Genomic DNA, 22,793 nt, shown 5'->3' with positions numbered 1-22,793 from the left:
GCGTGAACGTGCCTTAGGCATGCTGCAAGGAGGCATGAGGACTGCAGATGTGGCCAGGGCAATAAATTGCAATGTCCGTACTGTGAGGCGCCTAAGACAGCGCTACAGGGAGACAGGACGGACAGCTGATTGTCCTCACAGTGGCAGACCACGTGTAACAACACCTGCACAGGATCGGTACATTCGAACATCACACCTGCGGGACAGGTACAGGATGGCAACAACAACTGCCCGAGTTACACCAGGAACGCACAATCCCTCCATCAGTGCTCAGACTGTCCGCAATAGGCTGAGAGAGGCTGGACTGAGGGCTTGTAGGCCTGTTGTAAGGCAGGTCCTCACCAGACATCACCGGCAACAACATTGCCAATGGGCACAAATCCACCGTCACTGGACCGTGCTCTTCACTGACGACTCGCGGTTTTGTCTCACCAGGGGTGATGGTCGGATTCGCGTTTATCAAATCAAATTTATTTGTCACATACACATGGTTAGCAGGTGTTAATGCAAGTTTTCGGGAAATACCCAAAATTATTCAAAGCGATCAAGGTTCCAACTTCACTTCTCACGTATATTTTCACAGGTGTTACGCCAACTTCGCATCAGACACAATCTTGCGACCGCATATCATATCATACACAGAGTCAGGGAGCCCTGGGACGGTTCCATCAGACCTTGAAGTCGTCGTTGCTTACTGGACTGAGTTGGACCGAGACTGGACGGAGGCTCTTGCCCTGATCTGGGCTCTACAACACTTCGGGTGTAGTACCTCCTAGTTGTGTATATACTGATCATAACCCACTCACATTTTTTTTACACTCGTTGCAGTGTCCTGAACCAGAGGTTGATGCGGTGGTACCTTCAAGCTTTTCCCCTCGAGATTCGTCATACTAAAGGGGGTGGACGATGTTTTGGCGGATTCGTCGTCCCGTGTGCCGTTTCCTAAGTCGTCCTGTTTTAATACTGTGTTGTCTGTTCTCCGACAATTTGGTCTCTCTCTCTCTTGGTCTCTCTCTCTCTTCCTCTCTTTTTCTTAATTTGCGTCCAGGCGCCATGGTTACTAAAGCTGGTGTTGTGGGTTAAGCGGTGGACCTGTGTGGTTGGCTGTCTAGGGAGTGCAAGTACATTTCTATTGTTTATTGCGTGTGTTTATTAAAACATTTTTGGTTTTGTTTTTCGAGGACATGGGAGGTCCCCGTTTTTATGGGTGGTGGTGTGACGGTCCCTCCCTGCTCTGTCTACTGGGTTTTGCTGTGCTGACTTCCTGCGGGAGATTGGTGGGTGGGCGGAGCTGGGAGAGTGGTCAGTGCTGATTGGGTACACCTGTGAAAGCTCAGCTGTGGCATAAAGCCACTGTTCCCCCCCCCCCATTCAGCAAGAGATTCCTCTCTCCATGCATACCTTTGGTTGTTTATTTGTGGCTTTGGCAGTTGACACCTAATTTAGTGACCTTCATGCCTCATCTGATTATTGTTGTGAGTGTTTTACTTTATTTATGGAAGAAATTCATTTACTCAGTGTGGGGTTTCCCATTGTTACAATCTTGAGACAGGTTGTAACAGACCCCCACCACTGAAATCTCCTCATATGCTACATATGAATCGTCTGTAGAAAGCACAGAGTGCTGATCTGGGGTCAGGTCGTCCCCCCCCTCCACTCTCCATATAAGGAACTGATCCCATGATGTCATCACTCTGAGACTGTGGATATGTCCCCTGGTTTCATAATGGGTTTGAAGCCTACTAACCCTTCCTGTATACTGAGCATGACGGCCCCAGATCACAGAAATGGAATGTTATTCTTTTTCATGCTCTTTTCTCTGGATATGGATTTTCTGACCTTGAACTGAAGCACAAGAATAGCAATGTTTTTACGGTTTATAAATACTTTCCTAAACCTAATAAATACAATATAAATATAGGCCAAAACACACATCACAACAAGAGAGACACAGCACTACACAGAGACCTAAGACGACAACATAGCAAGGCAGAAACACATGACAACACAGCATGGTAGCAACACAACATGACAACAACATGGTAAAAACACAACATGACATCACAGCATGGTAGAAACACAACATGACAACAACATGGTAGCAACACAACATGACAACACAACATGGTAGAAACACAACATGACAACAACATGGTAGAAACACAACATGACAACAACATGGTAGAAACACAACATGACAACACAACATGGTAGCAACACAACATGACAACAACATGGTAGAAACACAACATGACATCACAGCATGGTAGAAACACAACATGACAACAACATGGTAGAAACACAACATGACAACACAACATGGTAGCAACACAACATGACAACACAACATGGTAGCAACACAACATGACAACACAGCATGGTAGAAACACAACATGACAACACAGCATGGTAGCAACACAACATGACAACACAGCATGGTAGAAACACAACATGACAACACAGCATGGTAGCAACACAACATGACAACACAGCATGGTAGAAACACAACATGACAACACAGCATGGTAGAAACACAGCATGGTAGAAACACAACATGACAACACAGCATGGTAGCAACACAACATGACAACACAGTATGGTAGAAACACAACATGACAACACAGCATGGTAGAAACACAACATGACAACACAGCATGGTAGAAACACAACATGACAACACAACATGGTAAAAACACAACATGACATCACAGCATGGTAGAAACACAACATGACAACAACATGGTAGAAACACAACATGACAACACAACATGGTAGCAACACAACATGACAACACAACATGGTAGCAACACAACATGACAACACAGCATGGTAGAAACACAACATGACAACACAGCATGGTAGCAACACAACATGACAACACAGCATGGTAGAAACACAACATGACAACACAGCATGGTAGCAACACAACATGACAACACAGCATGGTAGAAACACAACATGACAACACAGCATGGTAGAAACACAGCATGGTAGAAACACAACATGACAACACAGCATGGTAGCAACACAACATGACAACACAGTATGGTAGAAACACAACATGACAACACAGCATGGTAGAAACACAACATGACAACACAGCATGGTAGAAACACAACATGACAACACAGCATGGTAGAAACACAACATGACAACACAGCATGGTAGAAACACAACATGACAACACAGCATGGTAGAAACACAACATGACAACACAGCATGGTAGAAACACAGCATGGTAGCAACACAGCATGGTAGAAACACAGCATGGTAGCAACACAGCATGGTAGAAACACAGCATGGTAGAAACACAGCATGGTAGAAACACAGCATGGTAGAAACACAACATGACAACACAGCATGGTAGAAACACAACATGACAACACAGCATGGTAGAAACACAACATGACAACACAGCATGGTAGAAACACAACATGACAACACAGCATGGTAGAAACACAACATGACAACACAGCATGGTAGAAACACAGCATGGTAGAAACACAACATGACAACACAGCATGGTAGAAACACAACATGACAACACAGCATGGTAGCAACACAACATGACAACACAGCATGGTAGAAACACAACATGACAACACAGCATGGTAGAAACACAACATGACAACACAGCATGGTAGAAACACAACATGACAACACAGCATGGTAGCCACACAACATGACAACAACATGGTAGAAACACATGGTAGCATCACAAAACATGGTACAAACGTTATTGGGCACAGACAACAGCACAAAGGTCAAGAAGGTAGAGACAACAATACATCACGCAAAGCAGCCACAACTGTCAGTAAGAGTCTCCATGATTTGAGTCTTTGAATGAAGAGATGGAGATAAAACTGTCCAGTTTGAGTGTTTGTTGCAGCTCGTTCCAGTCGCTAGCTGCAGAGAACTGAAAAGAGGAGCGTCCCAGGGATGTGTGTGCTTTGGGAACCTTTAACAGAATGTGACTGTCAGAACGGGTGTTGTATGTGGAGGATGAGGGCTGCAGTAGATATCTCAGATAGGGGGGAGTAAAAACCGTCATTGCTTTATTTACATGGCTTTTTTAAATTGATCTCAGAACCCGTTCTCTCCATGTAATCTAGTCTGTCGACAACATTAAAAGGTGTGCAGTATTTAAAGGGATGGCTTCAGATATTTAAAGGGATGGCTTCAGATATTTAAAGGGATGGCTTCAGATATTTAAAGGGATGGCTTCAGATAAATGTACTGAAAACCCTATTGAATTAAAAACTCCACGAGAAAACCTGTTGGCCAGCAAGTGGGAGGGTTTTCAGCAGTTGAATTACGTTTATTCAGAGCGTTGCAACGAAACCACGCCTGCAAAACCTGTTATAAGCACCTGCATCAGGTGAGTCTGAACACCAAATATTGAGAAGTGCGTAGGAAAGGCGTAAATTCCTGAAGCGGTTCCTAATGAGGTGTGTACTTTTTGTAAGACCTGTTTATAATACAACGAAGGTTCAGACGGATGAGGGTCCTGTATGTTTGGACTCCCATCAGAGTCCGATCTGGCACCAGGCTACAAACGGGTCTACGACTACACATCCCCATGTTCTCCAGTACGGTGGTAGTGGTACCGCTCAGTCATGGTGCATCATCTCTCAGGCTAAACATTACGTCATCTGTCTTTCGCTCAACATCTTGTCACAGGACTGGAGTTAAAAGCCAGACTGACTTTGATTAAAGGGGTTGAGGTACAGGACAGGTATGGGGGACATTGAAAGCTATTCAGTTTTACTACATCAGGCCGACCACTGGTTGGTTTAGTCTGTCGGGGGATAATGCCTCAGAGTTTTACATGCTAAGGAATGACCTTTTTATTAAAAAAAATTTTAAATTCAGAATTCAAGGTATTATCCACTCAACATTTGCAGTTGATTTGGTGTACCACTGACAATGTCCAGTACAACTGCAGGTCTGAGGTTAGCCTTGTAAACAAACATCACTAATCGAGAGGACTGTGTGTGCCTTCCTTTCACAGCCCGGTGGTGTCACCTAGCTCAGGCCCTCACCTCACTCCCCATACCCCTAGTCTCACCCCTCTTACCCCTGGTCTCACTCCCCATACCCCTAGTCTCACCCCTCTTACCCCTGGTCTCACCCCCCATACCCCTGGTCTGCTGTCCTGGGGCCCCCCTCACCTCCCTGTAGATCCTAACTCACTGGGCACCTCACTCCGTCACACTAACCCCTTCAGCCCGTCTCCTCCCACAATGTCTCCCTCCAACCCGTTCCTCTCTCTCCTCCAGTGTAACCCTTTCTATGAGGAACTCTTAGCTGACCGAGCTCTAAACCTTAACTCTGCCCAGCCCCATCTGCCCCCCTGTTGTTCTAGCTTCACCTCCCGTATCTCAGTAGCACCGCAAACCTGGTCTACCAACCCTAACCCCGTACCCATCCTGCCCCTAACACAAGACTGCACTAACACTGGTATGAAGGAACAAAGACCCTTCCTAAAACCTCCTCCAGAAGAGAAGAGTGCCAACACTAAGGACAAAGAAGAAGAAGCAGCAACAGTCAAAACTAGCCAGAGATCGCTCCCTCCGCTCCCGAAGACTGAGAGGATGTCCTCTGCTGACACTCCCCTCTGTGAGGAAGACATGTCCTACACTAAGGCTGAGAAGATGTCCTCTGCTAACTCTCCCCTCTGTGAGGAAGACATGTCCTACACTAAGGCTGAGAAGATGTCCTCTGCTAACTCTCCCCTCTGTGAGGAAGACATGTCCTACACTAAGGCTGAGACGATGTCCTCTGCTAACACTCCCCTCTGTGAGGAAGACATGTCCTACACTAAGGCTGAGAAGATGTCCTCTGCTAACTCTCCCCTCTGTGAGGAAGACATGTCCTACACTAAGGCTGAGAAGATGTCCTCTGCTAACACTCCCCTCTGTGAGGAAGACATGTCCTACACTAAGGCTGAGAAGATGTCCTCTGCTGACACTCCCCTCTGTGAGGAAGACATGTCCTACACTAAGGCTGAGAGGATGTCCTCTGCTGACACTCCCCTCTGTGAGGAAGACATGTCCTACACTAAGGCTGAGAAGATGTCCTCTGCTGACACTCCCCTCTGTGAGGAAGACATGTCCTACACTAAGGCTGAGACGATGTCCTCTGCTGACACTCCCCTCTGTGAGGAAGACATGTCCTACACTAAGGCTGAGAAGATGTCCTCTGCTGACACTCCCCTCTGTGAGGAAGACATGTCCTACACTAAGGCTGAGAAGATGTCCTCTGCTGACACTCCCCTCTGTGAGGAAGACATGTCCTACACTAAGGCTGAGACTGCATCATTCCACTCTGCCACTGGCTCAGACAACATGGCTGCTTTAGACTTGATGGGGGAGTTCTCTGACGATCGATGCTGGGCCGCTCTTGATGATGTCATCCAGTCGGACACATTAGATCGAGCCACGTCCCACCTGGGAGCCATGCGTGTTGATAAAGAGAAGACCACTTCCTCTGAAGCAAGGATAGACTGGCCAATCGGCATGGACTTAAAATCATATAACTCAGCAGAACTTTCCGATGCACTTCTACACTCTTTCAGCTCTCAAGCTCACAGTCCACTAAAAACATTTCAGTCCAGTACTGGGACATCTAGTGGTGAGAAGGTCAATGAAGACATTGAGGATTACAAATCAGAGGACCAATACTCAGAACACCCTCGTGTGGAGTCCGTTGTAGTCCAACGGTCCCTCTCAGAGGGCACAAGTATGAACAGCGTTGAGGACCTGACTCCATCGTTCGGCAGCGACCCCGGCGTTGTAACCCTGGGGTCGTTGTCCTTTGTCCAGCAGCATGACACTTCTGACCTCCTCGCAGCCTCCTCCTTCTTCTTCTCCGCTCCTTCCTCTCTAACTGCTGAAAGTAACACCTCTTCCTGTCCAGCTCTCTCCTCTCTCCCTGCCCCGCCCCCTGCTACTGTGAGGTCATCGGTAAGCACTGTCTCGGCCGCACCCCTTTTCTCCACTGCGCAGCCAGTGATTGGTGCGTCGCATGCTGGCATGCCCCAGGAGACGCATCCGCCAGCCAATCAGCAGATCAGGTGAGGTCACATGTTTACTGGGAAGTTGGGGGGGGGGGGGGGGGGGGGTGTGTCTCAACAGGGCCTCAGCTTCTTCTTCTTCTCTCAGCGACTGCCACAGTTGATGCAACGATGAGCCCTCTATTTATCTCTATGGCAACTGACTATCTGCTGTTCCCTCCCGCTGCTTCCACTGCCTCTCCTCTGCAACCTGTCTTCGGGTTCTTCGTTTTCTTCCGTGTGAAAATCTTCTCCTCTATTTGTCAACACACACCAGACTCCTGTGTTTCTTGTCTCTTTGGTCAGTGTGATGGGCCCCCCCCCAATGAAAGGTAGTATAGAGCCCTTTATGTGTTTGTTACACGAGGGCGACACGCGCAAGTTGGTGGCAGAACAAGTGGGAGTTATTCTGTAGAAAGCCAGCAAAAAAAAGCCTATGTTTACATGTTGCTTATGAGTGCATTTCACACTACTTTTGGATTATGATTTGGATTTTAAGACTCGTATGAATGTCCTACTTAATGTAATGTTTGTGTCATCATCGCAAATCAACTGCATTATACTTAAAATACACTTCAACCAGTAAAATGGCTCTTCGGCTAGCTTTTGCTACACCCTACATCAATGAGCGTTAGCATTATAGCTAATAACTGCTGCGTCCAAAATGAATTATTTTGCAAAGATCACAACCAAGTATAATCTTAGAGACCTGTTCAAGCAAGAATAAAAACATCATTGTAAGCGTATGAGAACCCCCCCCAAAATTATTTTGTTTAGAAGTAATAACGTAAATCTAACGGGGGAGTACTGGAGGACAGGTCCCAATAACAGCTAGGAGGGGGGGGGTACTGGAGGACAGGTCCCAATAACAGCTAGGAGGGGGGAGTACTGGAGGACAGGTCCCAATAACAGCTAGGAGGGGGGAGTACTGGAGGACAGGTCCCAATAACAGCTAGGAGGGGGGGAGTACTGGAGGACAGGTCCCAATAACAGCTAGGAGGGGGGAGTACTGGAGGACAGGTCCCAATAACAGCTAGGAGGGGGGAGTACTGGAGGACAGGTCCCAATAACAGCTAGGAGGGGGGAGTACTGGAGGACAGGTCCCAATAACAGCTAGGAGGGGGGAGTACTGGAGGACAGGTCCCAATAACAGCTAGGAGGGGGAGTACTGGAGGACAGGTCCCAATAACAGCTAGGAGGGGGGAGTACTGGAGGACAGGTCCCAATAACAGCTAGGAGGGGGGAGTACTGGAGGACAGGTCACAATAACAGCTAGGAGGGGGGAGTACTGGAGGACAGGTCCCAATAACAGCTAGGAGGGGGGAGTACTGGAGGACAGGTCCCAGTAACAGCTAGGAGGGGGGGGAGTACTGGAGGACAGGTCCCAATAACAGCTAGGAGGGGGGGGGGGAGTACTGGAGGACAGGTGCCAATAACAGCTAGGAGGGGGGAGTACTGGAGGACAGGTCCCAATAACAGCTAGGAGGGGGGAGTACTGGAGGACAGGTCCCAATAACAGCTAGGAGGGGGGAGTACTGGAGGACAGGTCCCAATAACAGCTAGGAGGGGGGAGTACTGGAGGACAGGTCCCAATAACAGCTAGGAGGGGGGAGTACTGGAGGACAGGTCCCAATAACAGCTAGGAGGGGGGAGTACTGGAGGACAGGTCCCAGTAACAGCTAGGAGGGGGGAGTACTGGAGGACAGGTCCCAATAACAGCTAGGAGGGGGGAGTACTGGAGGACAGGTCCCAATAACAGCTAGGAGGGGGGAGTACTGGAGGACAGGTCCCAATAACAGCTAGGAGGGGGGAGTACTGGAGGACAGGTCCCAATAACAGCTAGGAGGGGGGAGTACTGGCGGACAGGTCCCAATAACAGCTAGGAGGGGGGAGTACTGGAGAACAGGTCCCAATAACAGCTAGGAGGGGGGAGTACTGGAGGACAGGTCCCAATAACAGCTAGGAGGGGGGAGTACTGGAGGACAGGTCCCAATAACAGCTAGGAGGGGGGGGGGTACTGGAGGACAGGTCCCAATAACAGCTAGGAGGGGGGAGTACTGGAGGACAGGTCACAATAACAGCTAGGAGGGGGGAGTACTGGAGGACAGGTCCCAATAACAGCTAGGAGGGGGGGAGTACTGGAGGACAGGTCCCAATAACAGCTAGGAGGGGGAGTACTGGAGGACAGGTCCCAATAACAGCTAGGAGGGGGGAGTACTGGAGGACAGGTCCCAATAACAGCTAGGAGGGGGAGTACTGGAGGACAGGTCCCAATAACAGCTAGGAGGGGGGAGTACTGGAGGACAGGTCCCAATAACAGCTAGGAGGGGGGAGTACTGGAGGACAGGTCCCAATAACAGCTAGGAGGGGGGGAGTACTGGAGGACAGGTCCCAATAACAGCTAGGAGGGGGGAGTACTGGAGGACAGGTCCCAGTAACAGCTAGGAGGGGGGAGTACTGGAGGACAGGTCCCAATAACAGCTAGGAGGGGGGAGTACTGGAGGACAGGTCCCAGTAACAGCTAGGAGGGGGGAGTACTGGAGGACAGGTCCCAGTAACAGCTAGGAGGGGGGAGTACTGGAGGACAGGTCCCAATAACAGCTAGGAGGGGGAGTACTGGAGGACAGGTCCCAGTAACAGCTAGGAGGGGGGAGTACTGGAGGACAGGTCCCAGTAACAGCTAGGAGGGGGGAGTACTGGAGGACAGGTCCCAATAACAGCTAGGAGGGGGGAGTACTGGAGGACAGGTCCCAGTAACAGCTAGGAGGGGGGAGTACTGGAGGACAGGTCCCAGTAACAGCTAGGAGGGGGGAGTACTGGAGGACAGGTCCCAATAACAGCTAGGAGGGGGGAGTACTGGAGGACAGGTCCCAATAACAGCTAGGAGGGGGGAGTACTGGAGGACAGGTCCCAATAACAGCTAGGAGGGGGGGGGAGTACTGGAGGACAGGTCCCAGTAACAGCTAGGAGGGGGGAGTACTGGAGGACAGGTCCCAGTAACAGCTAGGAGGGGGGGAGTACTGGAGGACAGGTCCCAATAACAGCTAGGAGTGGGGAGTACTGGAGGACAGGTCCCAGTAACAGCTAGGAGGGGGGGGGAGTACTGGAGGACAGGTCCCAATAACAGCTAGGAGGGGGGAGTACTGGAGGACAGGTCCCAATAACAGCTAGGATTGGGGAGTACTGGAGGACAGATCCCAGTAACAGCTAGGAGGGGGGAGTACTGGAGGACAGGTCCCAATAACAGCTAGGAGGGGGGAGTACTGGAGGACAGGTCCCAATAACAGCTAGGAGGGGGGAGTACTGGAGGACAGGTCCCAATAACAGCTAGGAGGGGGGAGTACTGGAGGACAGGTCCCAGTAACAGCTAGGAGGGGGGAGTACTGGAGGACAGGTCCCAGTAACAGCTAGGAGGGGGGAGTACTGGAGGACAGGTCCCAATAACAGCTAGGAGGGGGGAGTACTGGAGGACAGGTCCCAATAACAGCTAGGAGGGGGGAGTACTGGAGGACAGGTCCCAATAACAGCTAGGAGGGGGGAGTACTGGAGGACAGGTCCCAATAACAGCTAGGAGGGGGGGAGTACTGGAGGACAGGTCCCAATAACAGCTAGGAGGGGGGAGTACTGGAGGACAGGTCCCAATAACAGCTAGGAGGGGGGAGTACTGGAGGACAGGTCCCAATAACAGCTAGGAGGGGGGGAGTACTGGAGGACAGGTCCCAATAACAGCTAGGAGGGGGGAGTACTGGAGGACAGGTCCCAATAACAGCTAGGAGGGGGGAGTACTGGAGGACAGGTCCCAATAACAGCTAGGAGGGGGGAGTACTGGAGGACAGGTCCCAATAACAGCTAGGAGGGGGGAGTACTGGAGGACAGGTCCCAATAACTGCTAGGAGGGGGAGTACTGGAGGACAGCTCCCAATAACAGCTAGGAGGGGGGGAGTACTGGAGGACAGGTCCCAATAACAGCAAGGAGGGGGGAGTACTGGAGGACAGGTCCCAGTAACAGCTAGGAGGGGGGAGTACTGGAGGACAGGTCCCAGTAACAGCTAGGAGGGGGGGAGTACTGGAGGACAGGTCCCAGTAACAGCTAGGAGGGGGGAGTACTGGAGGACAGGTCCCAGTAACAGCTAGGAGGGGGGAGTACTGGAGGACAGGTCCCAATAACAGCTAGGAGGGGGAGTACTGGAGGACAGGTCCCAATAACAGCTAGGAGGGGGGAGTACTGGAGGACAGGTCCCAATAACAGCTAGGAGGGGGGAGTACTGGAGGACAGGTCCCAATAACAGCTAGGAGGGGGGAGTACTGGAGGACAGGTCCCAATAACAGCTAGGAGGGGCGGAGTACTGGAGGACAGGTCCCAATAACAGCTAGGAGGGGCGGAGTACTGGAGGACAGGTCCCAATAACAGCTAGGAGGGGGGAGTACTGGAGGACAGGTCCCAATAACAGCTAGGAGGGGGGAGTACTGGAGGACAGGTCCCAATAACAGCTAGGAGGGGGGAGTACTGGAGGACAGGTCCCAATAACAGCTAGGAGGGGGGGAGTACTGGAGGACAGGTCCCAATAACAGCTAGGGGGGGGGGAGTACTGGAGGACAGGTCCCAGTAACAGCTAGGAGGGGGGAGTACTGGAGGACAGGTCCCAATAACAGCTAGGAGGGGGGGAGTACTGGAGGACAGGTCCCAATAACAGCTAGGAGGGGGGAGTACTGGAGGACAGCTCCCAATAACAGCTAGGAGGGGGGGAGTACTGGAGGACAGGTCCCAATAACAGCAAGGAGGGGGGAGTACTGGAGGACAGGTCCCAGTAACAGCTAGGAGGGGGGAGTACTGGAGGACAGGTCCCAGTAACAGCTAGGAGGGGGGGAGTACTGGAGGACAGGTCCCAGTAACAGCTAGGAGGGGGGAGTACTGGAGGACAGGTCCCAGTAACAGCTAGGAGGGGGGAGTACTGGAGGACAGGTCCCAATAACAGCTAGGAGGGGGAGTACTGGAGGACAGGTCCCAATAACAGCTAGGAGGGGGGAGTACTGGAGGACAGGTCCCAATAACAGCTAGGAGGGGGGAGTACTGGAGGACAGGTCCCAATAACAGCTAGGAGGGGGGAGTACTGGAGGACAGGTCCCAATAACAGCTAGGAGGGGGGAGTACTGGAGGACAGGTCCCAATAACAGCTAGGAGGGGGGAGTACTGGAGGACAGGTCCCAATAACAGCTAGGAGGGGGGGAGTACTGGAGGACAGGTCCCAGTAACAGCTAGGAGGGGGGAGTACTGGAGGACAGGTCCCAATAACAGCTAGGAGGGGGGAGTACTGGAGGACAGGTCCCAATAACAGCTAGGAGGGGGGGAGTACTGGAGGACAGGTCCCAATAACAGCTAGGAGGGGGGAGTACTGGAGGACAGGTCCCAGTAACAGCTAGGAGGGGGGGAGTACTGGAGGACAGGTCCCAATAACAGCTAGGAGGGGGGAGTACTGGAGGACAGGTCCCAATAACAGCTAGGAGGGGGGAGTACTGGAGGACAGGTCCCAATAACAGCTAGGAGGGGGGAGTACTGGAGGACAGGTCCCAATAACAGCTAGGAGGGGGGAGTACTGGAGGACAGGTCCCAATAACAGCTAGGAGGGGGGGAGTACTGGAGGACAGGTCCCAATAACAGCTAGGAGGGGGGAGTACTGGAGGACAGGTCCCAATAACAGCTAGGAGGGGGGAGTACTGGAGGACAGGTCCCAATAACAGCTAGGAGGGGGGAGTACTGGAGGACAGGTCCCAATAACAGCTAGGAGGGGGGAGTACTGGAGGACAGGTCCCAATAACAGCTAGGAGGGGGGGAGTACTGGAGGACAGGTCCCAATAACAGCTAGGGGGGGGGGGGAGTACTGGAGGACAGGTCCCAATAACAGCTAGGGGGGGGGGGGGGAGTACTGGAGGACAGGTCCCAATAACAGCTAGGGGGGGGGGAGTACTGGAGGACAGGTCCCAATAACAGCTAGGAGGGGGGAGTACTGGAGGACAGGTCCCAATAACAGCTAGGAGGGGGGGAGTACTGGAGGACAGGTCCCAATAACAGCAAGGAGGGGGGAGTACTGGAGGACAGGTCCCAGTAACAGCTAGGAGGGGGGAGTACTGGAGGACAGGTCCCAGTAACAGCTAGGAGGGGGGGAGTACTGGAGGACAGGTCCCAGTAACAGCTAGGAGGGGGGAGTACTGGAGGACAGGTCCCAGTAACAGCTAGGAGGGGGGAGTACTGGAGGACAGGTCCCAATAACAGCTAGGAGGGGGAGTACTGGAGGACAGGTCCCAATAACAGCTAGGAGGGGGGAGTACTGGAGGACAGGTCCCAATAACAGCTAGGAGGGGGGAGTACTGGAGGACAGGTCCCAATAACAGCTAGGAGGGGGAGTACTGGAGGACAGGTCCCAATAACAGCTAGGAGGGGGGAGTACTGGAGGACAGGTCCCAATAACAGCTAGGAGGGGGGAGTACTGGAGGACAGGTCCCAATAACAGCTAGGGGGGGGGGGGGGGAGTACTGGAGGACAGGTCCCAATAACAGCTAGGGGGGGGGGAGTACTGGAGGACAGGTCCCAATAACAGCTAGGAGGGGGGAGTACTGGAGGACAGGTCCCAATAACAGCTAGGAGGGGGGGAGTACTGGAGGACAGGTCCCAATAACAGCAAGGAGGGGGGAGTACTGGAGGACAGGTCCCAGTAACAGCTAGGAGGGGGGAGTACTGGAGGACAGGTCCCAGTAACAGCTAGGAGGGGGGGAGTACTGGAGGACAGGTCCCAGTAACAGCTAGGAGGGGGGAGTACTGGAGGACAGGTCCCAGTAACAGCTAGGAGGGGGGAGTACTGGAGGACAGGTCCCAATAACAGCTAGGAGGGGGAGTACTGGAGGACAGGTCCCAATAACAGCTAGGAGGGGGGAGTACTGGAGGACAGGTCCCAATAACAGCTAGGAGGGGGGAGTACTGGAGGACAGGTCCCAATAACAGCTAGGAGGGGGGAGTACTGGAGGACAGGTCCCAATAACAGCTAGGAGGGGGGAGTACTGGAGGACAGGTCCCAATAACAGCTAGGAGGGGGGGAGTACTGGAGGACAGGTCCCAGTAACAGCTAGGAGGGGGGAGTACTGGAGGACAGGTCCCAGTAACAGCTAGGAGGGGGGAGTACTGGAGGACAGGTCCCAATAACAGCTAGGAGGGGGGAGTACTGGAGGACAGGTCCCAGTAACAGCTAGGAGGGGGGAGTACTGGAGGACAGGTCCCAGTAACAGCTAGGAGGGGGGAGTACTGGAGGACAGGTCCCAATAACAGCTTTCTCTGTGAAACTATCTTCAGTGGGTCGTCTCAAAGTGGACAGTTCAAGTCTGGAGACTAAAAGAAGGACTTAAAAAAAAAAAATAGTTCCCTTTTCCATCAGTGACTCATTTTACTGTATGTCCCTTTACAGTCCTCACCCAGTGAAGCCCCTGACCCCAGAGGAGAGGAGGAGGGCGGAACTTTCCGAGGGGCGGTCGGTGCTGGACAAACTGAAGTCCTCCATCCACCCTGGGTGGAGCAGCCAGCCCACCGAGCAGCAGCCTGAGAAGAAGAAGGTACAGCAGAGAGCTGGCACATACCACACATAAGTACAACACAGAAAGAACAAACTGAAGCAATTGGCAGTTTCTCTGTTTAACTTAATCCAACCTCTGTTTCCACTCTTTTTCTCTCTCTCTCTTTTTCTCTCTCTCTTGCTCTCTCACATGTTGTTGTTTTAACCTCTCCTCTCTCCCCCCTCTCTCTCTCATTGTTTTTACCGTGGCCTGTCTCTCTCTCTCTCTGTCTCTCTCTCTCTCTCGTTGTCTTTGCCTCTCCTCTCTCTCCCCACTCTCTCTCTCATTGTTTTTACCTCTCCTCTCTCCCCCCTCTCTCTCTCATTGTTTTTTACCTTGGCCTCTCTCTCTCTCTTTCGTTGTCTTTACCTCACGTCACTCTCCCCTCCCTCTCTCTCTCTCGTTTTTACCTCGCCTCTCTCTCTCGTTTTTACCTCGCCTCTCTCTCTTGTTTTTACCTCGCCTCTCTCTCGTTGTTTTTACCTCGCCTCTCTCTCGTTGTTTTTACCTCGCCTCTCTCTCGTTGTTTTTACCTCGCCTCTCTCTCCCCTCCGCCTCTCTTGTTGTTTTTACCTCTCTTCTCTCCCCTCCCTCTCTCTCTCGTTGTTTTTTACCTCTCCTCTCTCCCCCTCTTTCTTTCTCTCCAAGTCTCTGACTGAGGGAGCTGGGCCTTACTACCACCTGACCCACAGTGAGCTGGTCGCCCTCCTCCTCCAACGGGAGGCAGACCTACACCGGCAGAGGGCGGAGTTTGACCAACAGGGGGCGTTGCTAGCGAAGCGGGAGGCGGAGTTGAAGAAGATGAAGCCCCAGGTTAGGGATCTGGAGGACTACATAGACACGCTGCTGGTTCGCATTATGGAGCAGACTCCCACCATCCTGCAGGTCGGCACCAAGCTCAAGTGACCGATTGAGGGACTGATGGAATGGGGGGTAAATAGCACCTAGGGGGGGGGGGGGGTTGTGACGTTCCCAGGTTTTTCAGACATCCTGGTTGGAAGATTCCCGGAATATCAGGAGGGAATAAGCAGGGAATCCAGGAATACTCTTAACTGGGATTGCTGGAACACCTGAGAATTTTGTTTGCCGCAATTTTGCAACTCTGCTTGCACCTCTTTACTCTGACCTCCCTCCCCCCCCCTCCTCCATAACAACCTCTACTCTGACCGCCCCCATAACAACACAACAACAATTAGCTGTCTTCTTTTTAGTCTGTTCACTGCTGTACTTCTGACATAATACTGTAGCTAGAGAACACAGCACTGACAAAAGGGGATGGTTTGGAATTGACTTCACTTGTATCGGAACGTGCCGTCCCTGTTTCGAAGGGGTTTGGGTTGGAGCGGCGGTGGGTTTGGGTTGTGGTTTGTTTTCAGGTATACCCAGTTGGTATTGCGCTAAGAGACCAAAACCCAGATCACTCCGATACTGAATGACTTCCTCTTTATCACCTAGGTTACATCCAAAATGGCACCCTAGATCCTGTGTAGTGCACTACTTTTGATCAGGGACCAAAGGGAAAACCCATATAGGGCTCTGGTCAATAGTAGTGCACTATATAGGGAATAGGGTGCCATTTGGAATGCGGACCCAGTCACTTCACACAACCTAGACATTTTTGCCCTGCAGACAAGTGCACCTACAACAGTTGTCGAGCTACAAACCAAATGAGTGATAGTTCCTATCACTCATGTGTTATGGGGCTGTGTCCCTAAAAGTAGTGCACTATGTAGGGAATAGGTTGCCATTTAGGATGCAAAAATGATGTGCAAATGAAATGGAATGGGAAGTGGTTTTAGGTTCAAAAGTGTTCTTACAAAAACAAACAGGTGAATAGTTTGATCTTTGACGCGAAGTTCAGCTTGATATGCTTTTTTCTTTCATTTCTTACGTATTACAGACAGACAGACAGACAGACAGACAGACAGACAGACAGACAGACAGACAGACAGACAGACAGACAGACAGACAGACAGACAGACAGACAGACAGAATGTGTTGATACCATCAAGATAAGTACTGTAGGTCTCAATGTTAGGCCTATTACCAGGCTAGATACTGTACTGTTTCAGATGATACTACCAGGCTAAGAAATTGAGTGGTGTGTGTAGTGCAGATAGACATGGACAGAATGTATTGATACGATCAGGTTAAGTATTGTACTGTTTCAGATAGTGTGGCAAAAATTCTGATCGCGTTTTCCAGAAATCCAGGTTGGAATATTCCGGGATTCGCGAAGGGAATAAGTAGGAAATCTGGAATCCTCCAACAAGGACTTGTGGAAAATAATAAAAATTATTTTGTTGGGAACCCCTAGATTCAGATATTACGATCAGGAAAAGTATTGTACTGTTTCAGATGTATTGTTAATACCAGGCTATGTTCTGTACAGTTTCAGATGTATTGTTAATACCAGGCTATGTTCTGTACTGTTTCAGATGTATTGTTAATACCAGGCTAAGAACGGTCTGGGTGACACTGCTTCTCCAACATGCTTCGTCCTTCCTTCCACTGTGCATTATTAAATCGACACGGTTTATAATAGAGACAAAATAATGCATAGAAACATGATTTATTATAGCAACAATACAATGCATAGACACATGCTGGTACTTGACTCCCCTCTGTCTGTCTCTGCCCCTGTATGTCCCCCCTCATTCCCTGCGCTTGAGCTAAAGCATGCTAATAATAATGCTGTCAGGTGTGTTACTAAAGGGATATATAACGTATCTACAGTGTATATGCCATATTGAAATGCCAAATGCTGCCTTATTGTTTTTCCTTAATGTTCCAGTTCACAGTTTGGTTCCAGAATAGCACTTCATTTCACCTAAAGGAGATTGGGACACATAAAGAAAAAGTCAAGCCATTATCCCGTGACTGTTTATTTGTCACAGGACACAACGCTTTGCTTTGTTGCAATGTTATTTATTTAGTTGTTTTAGTTCATCACACAAGAAGAAACCCCATTGTGTGCATACTAACAGGTTATGAGCAGAAACCCCATTGTGTGCATACTAACAGGTTATGGGCAGAAACCCCATTGTGTGCATACTAAGAGGTTATGGGCAGAAACCCCATTGTGTGCATACTAAGAGGTTATGGGCAGAAGAAACCCCATTGTGTGCATACTAACAGGTTATGGGCAGAAACCCCATTGTGTGCATACTAACAGGTTATGGGCAGAAACCCCATTGTGTGCATACTAAGAGGTTATGGGCAGAAGAAACCCCATTGTGTGCATACTAACAGGTTATGGGCAGAAACCCCATTGTGTGCATACTAAGAGGTTATGGGCAGAAGAAACCCCATTGTGTGCATACTAACAGGTTATGGGCAGAAACCCCATTGTGTGCATACTAACAGGTTATGAGCAGAAGAAACCCCATTGTGTGCATACTAAGAGGTTATGGGCAGAAACCCCATTGTGTGCATACTAAGAGGTTATGAGCAGAAGAAACCCCATTGTGTGCATACTAAGAGGTTATGAGCAGAAGAATCCCCATTGTGTGCATACTAAGAGGTTATGGCAGAAGAAACCCCATTGTGTGCATACTAACAGGTTATGAGCAGAAGAAACCCCATTGTGTGCATACTAAGAGGTTATGAGCAGAAGAAACCCCATTGTGTGCATACTAACAGGTTATGGACAGAAACCCCATTGTGTGCATACTAAGAGGTTATGGGCAGAAACCCCAATGTGTGCATACTAAGAGTTTATGGGCAGAAACCCCATTGTGTGCATACTAAGAGGTTATGAGCAGAAGAAACCCCATTGTGTGCATACTAAGAGGTTATGAGCAGAAGAAACCCCATTGTGTGCATACTAACAGGTTATGAGCAGAAACCCCATTGTGTGCATACTAAGAGGTTATGGGCAGAAACCCCATTGTGTGCATACTAAGAGGTTATGGACAGAAACCCCATTGTGTGCATACTAAGAGGTTATGGGCAGAAACCCCATTGTGTGCATACTAAGAGGTTATGGGCAGAAACCCCATTGTGTGCATACTAAGAGGTTATGAGCAGAAACCCCATTGTGTGCATACTAAGAGGTTATGAGCAGAAGAAACCCCATTGTGTGCATACTAAGAGGTTATGGGCAGAAACCCCATTGTGTGCATACTAAGAGGTTATGGGCAGAAACCCCATTGTGTGCATACTAACAGGTTATGGGCAGAAACCCCATTGTGTGCATACTAAGAGGTTATGGGCAGAAACCCCATTGTGTGCATACTAAGAGGTTATGGGCAGAAACCCCATTGTGTGCATACTAAGAGGTTATGGGCAGAAACCCCATTGTGTGCATACTAAGAGGTTATGAGCAGAAACCCCATTGTGTGCATACTAAGAGGTTATGAGCAGAAACCCCATTGTGTGCATACTAAGAGGTTATGAGCAGAAACCCCATTGTGTGCATACTAAGAGGTTATGAGCAGAAACCCCATTGTGTGCATACTAAGAGGTTATGAGCAGTGTGGAATGCCAAAAAGCCAAACCTTGATACCTAATGAACATATGGAGGTTTGATTCACTGTAATTATTGAATTATGACACCACTGTTGCTAAATGTGTTCCAGTCTGTTGAGCTGTCATTCCCTTTCCATTGTCATAGTGGAATGTTAGCACAAACGGACTGGATTTCTCCAGGCTAAACTGTTACAGCATTTCTAGATGTTCTTGCACTACCTTCCTCTTCACAAGCGTGGAAATATAATGATGGTCAGAACATACAGTGCCTTCGGAAAGTATTTAACCACCTTGACTTGTTCTACATTTTGTTGTGTTACAAAGTGGGATTAAAATGGATTTGTCATTTTTTGTCAACAATCTATACAAAGTTCCCTGTTAAAGTGGAAGAATAAAACACCAATATATCTTGATTAGTTAAGTGTTCAACCCCCTGAGTCAATACCTGTTAGAATCACCTTTAGCAGCGACTACAGCTGTGAGTCTTTCTGAGTCTCTCTAAAAGCCTTGTGTTCTAGGTTATTGTCCTGCTGAAAGGTGAATTAATCTCCCCGTGTCTGTTGGAAAGCAGACTGAACCGGGTTTTCCTCTAAGATTTTGCCTGTGTTTTAGCTCTATTCTGTACATTTTTATCCTGAAAAACTCCCCAGTCCTTATCGATGACAAGCATACCCATAACAAGATGCAGACAGCACTTTGCTTGAAAATATAAAGATTGGGACTCAGTAACGCTTTTTATTCAGAACAAAATGTTTGATTCTTTACCAATTTTTTTGCAGTATTACTTTAGTGCCTTATTGCAAACAGGATGCATGTTTTGAAATATGTTCTATTCTCTACAGGCTTCCTGTTGTTCACTCTGTCAGTTAGATTAGTATTGTGGAGTAACTACAATGTTGTTGATCCATCCTCAGTTCTCTCCTATCACAGCCATTAAACTCTTAAAATCACATTGTAGTGAAATCCCTGAGTGGTTTCCTCTTCGGTAACTAAGTTCGGAAGGACATAGCTTCATGCTCAAAGGGATATTCAATGTCTGCTTTTTTTTCCCCATCTACAGTGGGGGAAAAAAGTATTTAGTCAGCTACCAATTGTGCAAGTTCTCCCCCTTAAAAAGATGAGAGAGGCCTGTAATTTTCATCATAGGTACACGTCAACAATGACAGACAAAATGAATTTTTTTTTTCTTCAGAAAATCACATTGTAGGATTTTTAATGAATTTATTTGCAAATTATGGTGGAAAATAAGTATTTGGTAAATAACAAAAGTTTATCTCAATACTTTGTTATATACCCTTTGTTGGCAATGACACAGGTCAAACGTTTTCTGTAAGTCTTCACAAGGTTTTCACACACTGTTGCTGGTATTTTGGCCCATTCCTCCATGCAGATCTCCTCTAGAGCAGTGATGTTTTGGGGCTGTCGCTGGGCAACACAGACTTTCAACTTCCTCCAAAGATTTTCTATGGGGTTGAGATCTGGAGACTGGCTAGGCCACTCCAGGACCTTGAAATGCTTCTTACGAAGCCACTCCTTCGTTGCCCGGGCGGTGTGTTTGGGATCATTGTCATGCTGAAAGACCCAGCCACGTTTCATCTTCAATGCACTTGCTGATGGAAGGAGATTTTCACTCAAAATCTCACGATATATGGCCCCATTCATTCTTTCCTTTACACGGATCAGTCGTCCTGGTCCCTTTGCAGAAAAACAGCCCCAAAGCATGATGTTTCCACCCCCATGCTTCACAGTAGGTATGGTGTTCTTTGGATGCAACTCAGCATTCTTTGTCCTCCAAACACGACGAGTTGAGTTTTTACCAAAAAGTTATATTTTGGTTTCATCTGACCATATGACATTCTCCCAATCCTCTTCTGGATCATCCAAATGCTCTCTAGCAAACTTCAGACGGGCCTGGACATGTACTGGCTTAAGCAGGGGGACACGTCTGGCACTGCAGGATTTGAGTCCCTGGCGGCGTAGTGTGTTACTGATGGTAGGCTTTGTTACTTTGGTCCCAGCTCTCTGCAGGTCATTCACTAGGTCCCCCCGTGTGCTTCTGGGATTTTTGCTCCCCGTTCTTGTGATCATTTTGACCCCACGGGGTGAGATCTTGCGTGGAGCCCCAGATCGAGGGAGATTATCAGTGGTCTTGTATGTCTTCCATTTCCTAATAATTGCTCCCACAGTTGATTTCTTCAAACCAAGCTGCTTACCTATTGCAGATTCAGTCTTCCCAGCCTGGTGCAGGTCTACAATTTTGTTTCTGGTGTCCTTTGACAGCTCTTTGGTCTTGGCCACAGTGGAGTTTGGAGTGTGACTGTTTGAGGTTGTGGACAGGTGTCTTTTATTCTGATAACAAGTTCAAACAGGTCCCATTAATACAGGTAACGAGTGGAGGACAGAGGAGCCTCTTAAAGACGAAGTTTCGGTTACCAGTCCAACGCTCTAACCACTAGGCTACCTGCCGCCCCTACCTCACAGATAATTGTATGTGTGGGGTACAGAGATGAGGTAGTCATTCAACCATCATGTTAAACACTTACTGCTCACAGAGTCCATGCAACTTATTATGTGACTTGTTAAGCACATTTTTACTCCTGAACTTATTTAGGCTCCTTACCATAACAAAGGGGTTGAATACTTATTGACTCAAGACATTTCAGCTTTAAAATGTGGTATTAAATTGTTTAACAAAAATCTACAAACCAAAATTCCACTTGGACCTAATTGGGTATTGTGTGTAAAATCAGTGACACAAACATCTCAATTAATCGATTTTAAATTCAGACTTTAACAACGAAAAACGTCAAAGGGGGTTGAATACTTTCTGGAGGCACTGTACTAATACTCATGGGCCTTGTTCACTTTCTACCTGATCCTTCTGCTTCACTGGGCTTCTTCTTCTTCTACACCTCCAGAAGTTGTTTAGCCAAAAAGGTTTCTATCCAGTTTTAAAGCACATCGATTCTGAATAGTGTAATAATGCCTCATCTCAAGTTCTGCTGTATGAATGCAGGGTCTACACTATTCCCAAGTGCACTACTTTTGGCCTGAGCCCTGGTCAAAAGTAGTGCACTATGTTTTGGAATAGAGTACCATTTTAGCTGCAGATATTAAATGTGACTCTGCATTTATCTAAACTGCTAACGTTTCGTCTTCCTCCTTGTCTTCCGTTTTTTTAAGTTAATTTCAGTTCAACTGATTTGTGTATTTTGTCTCTGTTTTAGCTGGTGGAATGTGCATAAGTTAGTCAAAGATTGGAAAGTTTACAATTCGTGATACGATTGTTTCACAAATTTTATATATTTAATAAAAATGATTTTGTGTTTCTTGCTCACTATATGTTTGGCTGTTTAAACTTTCTTTTAACACACACACACACACAGAGAAAAATATGGATAGGCTGTAGTGGTAGTAAAATATTATATTATACACAATGGATATAAAGGACTGGTAGTAACCACTACAGTATCAGGTTAGACTGGTAGTAACCACTACAGTATCAGGTTAGACTGGTAGTAACCACTACAGTATCAGGTTAGACTGGTAGTAACCACTACAGTGTCAGGTTAGACTGGTAGTAACCACTACAGTGTCAGGTTAGACTGGTAGTAACCACTACAGTATCAGGTTAGACTGGTAGTAACCACTACAGTGTCAGGTTAGACTG

The 22,793-nt window shown here is 48.7% G+C and overlaps 1 protein-coding gene across 3 annotated transcripts in view; it reads left to right on the top strand.

Moving 5' to 3' along the window:
• The window catches only part of LOC106565696 (uncharacterized), a 67,810-nt gene extending 45,347 nt beyond the window's left edge, over positions 1–22,463 (top strand). For 2 of the 3 annotated variants that reach the window (XM_045704379.2, XM_045704322.2), the window contains exons 4-6: positions 5,012–7,075; positions 14,509–14,653; positions 15,302–22,463. In XM_045704379.2, the coding sequence (XP_045560335.2) occupies positions 5,012–7,075; positions 14,509–14,653; positions 15,302–15,559 (2,467 nt within the window). In that variant the 3' untranslated portion in view covers positions 15,560–22,463. The remainder of the gene's footprint in view (positions 1–5,011; positions 7,076–14,508; positions 14,654–15,301) is intronic. The other variant, XR_014379195.1, reaches the window with a different exon arrangement.
• Positions 22,464–22,793: the final 330 nt, after the last annotated feature.

This window comes from Salmo salar, chromosome 01 (genome assembly GCF_965601325.2).
Source record: "Salmo salar chromosome 01, fSalSal1, whole genome shotgun sequence".
Taxonomy (NCBI): Eukaryota; Metazoa; Chordata; class Actinopteri; order Salmoniformes; family Salmonidae; genus Salmo; species Salmo salar.
Note: the sequence above shows the minus strand (reverse complement) of the source record. Positions and strands in the feature narration are given on the sequence as shown.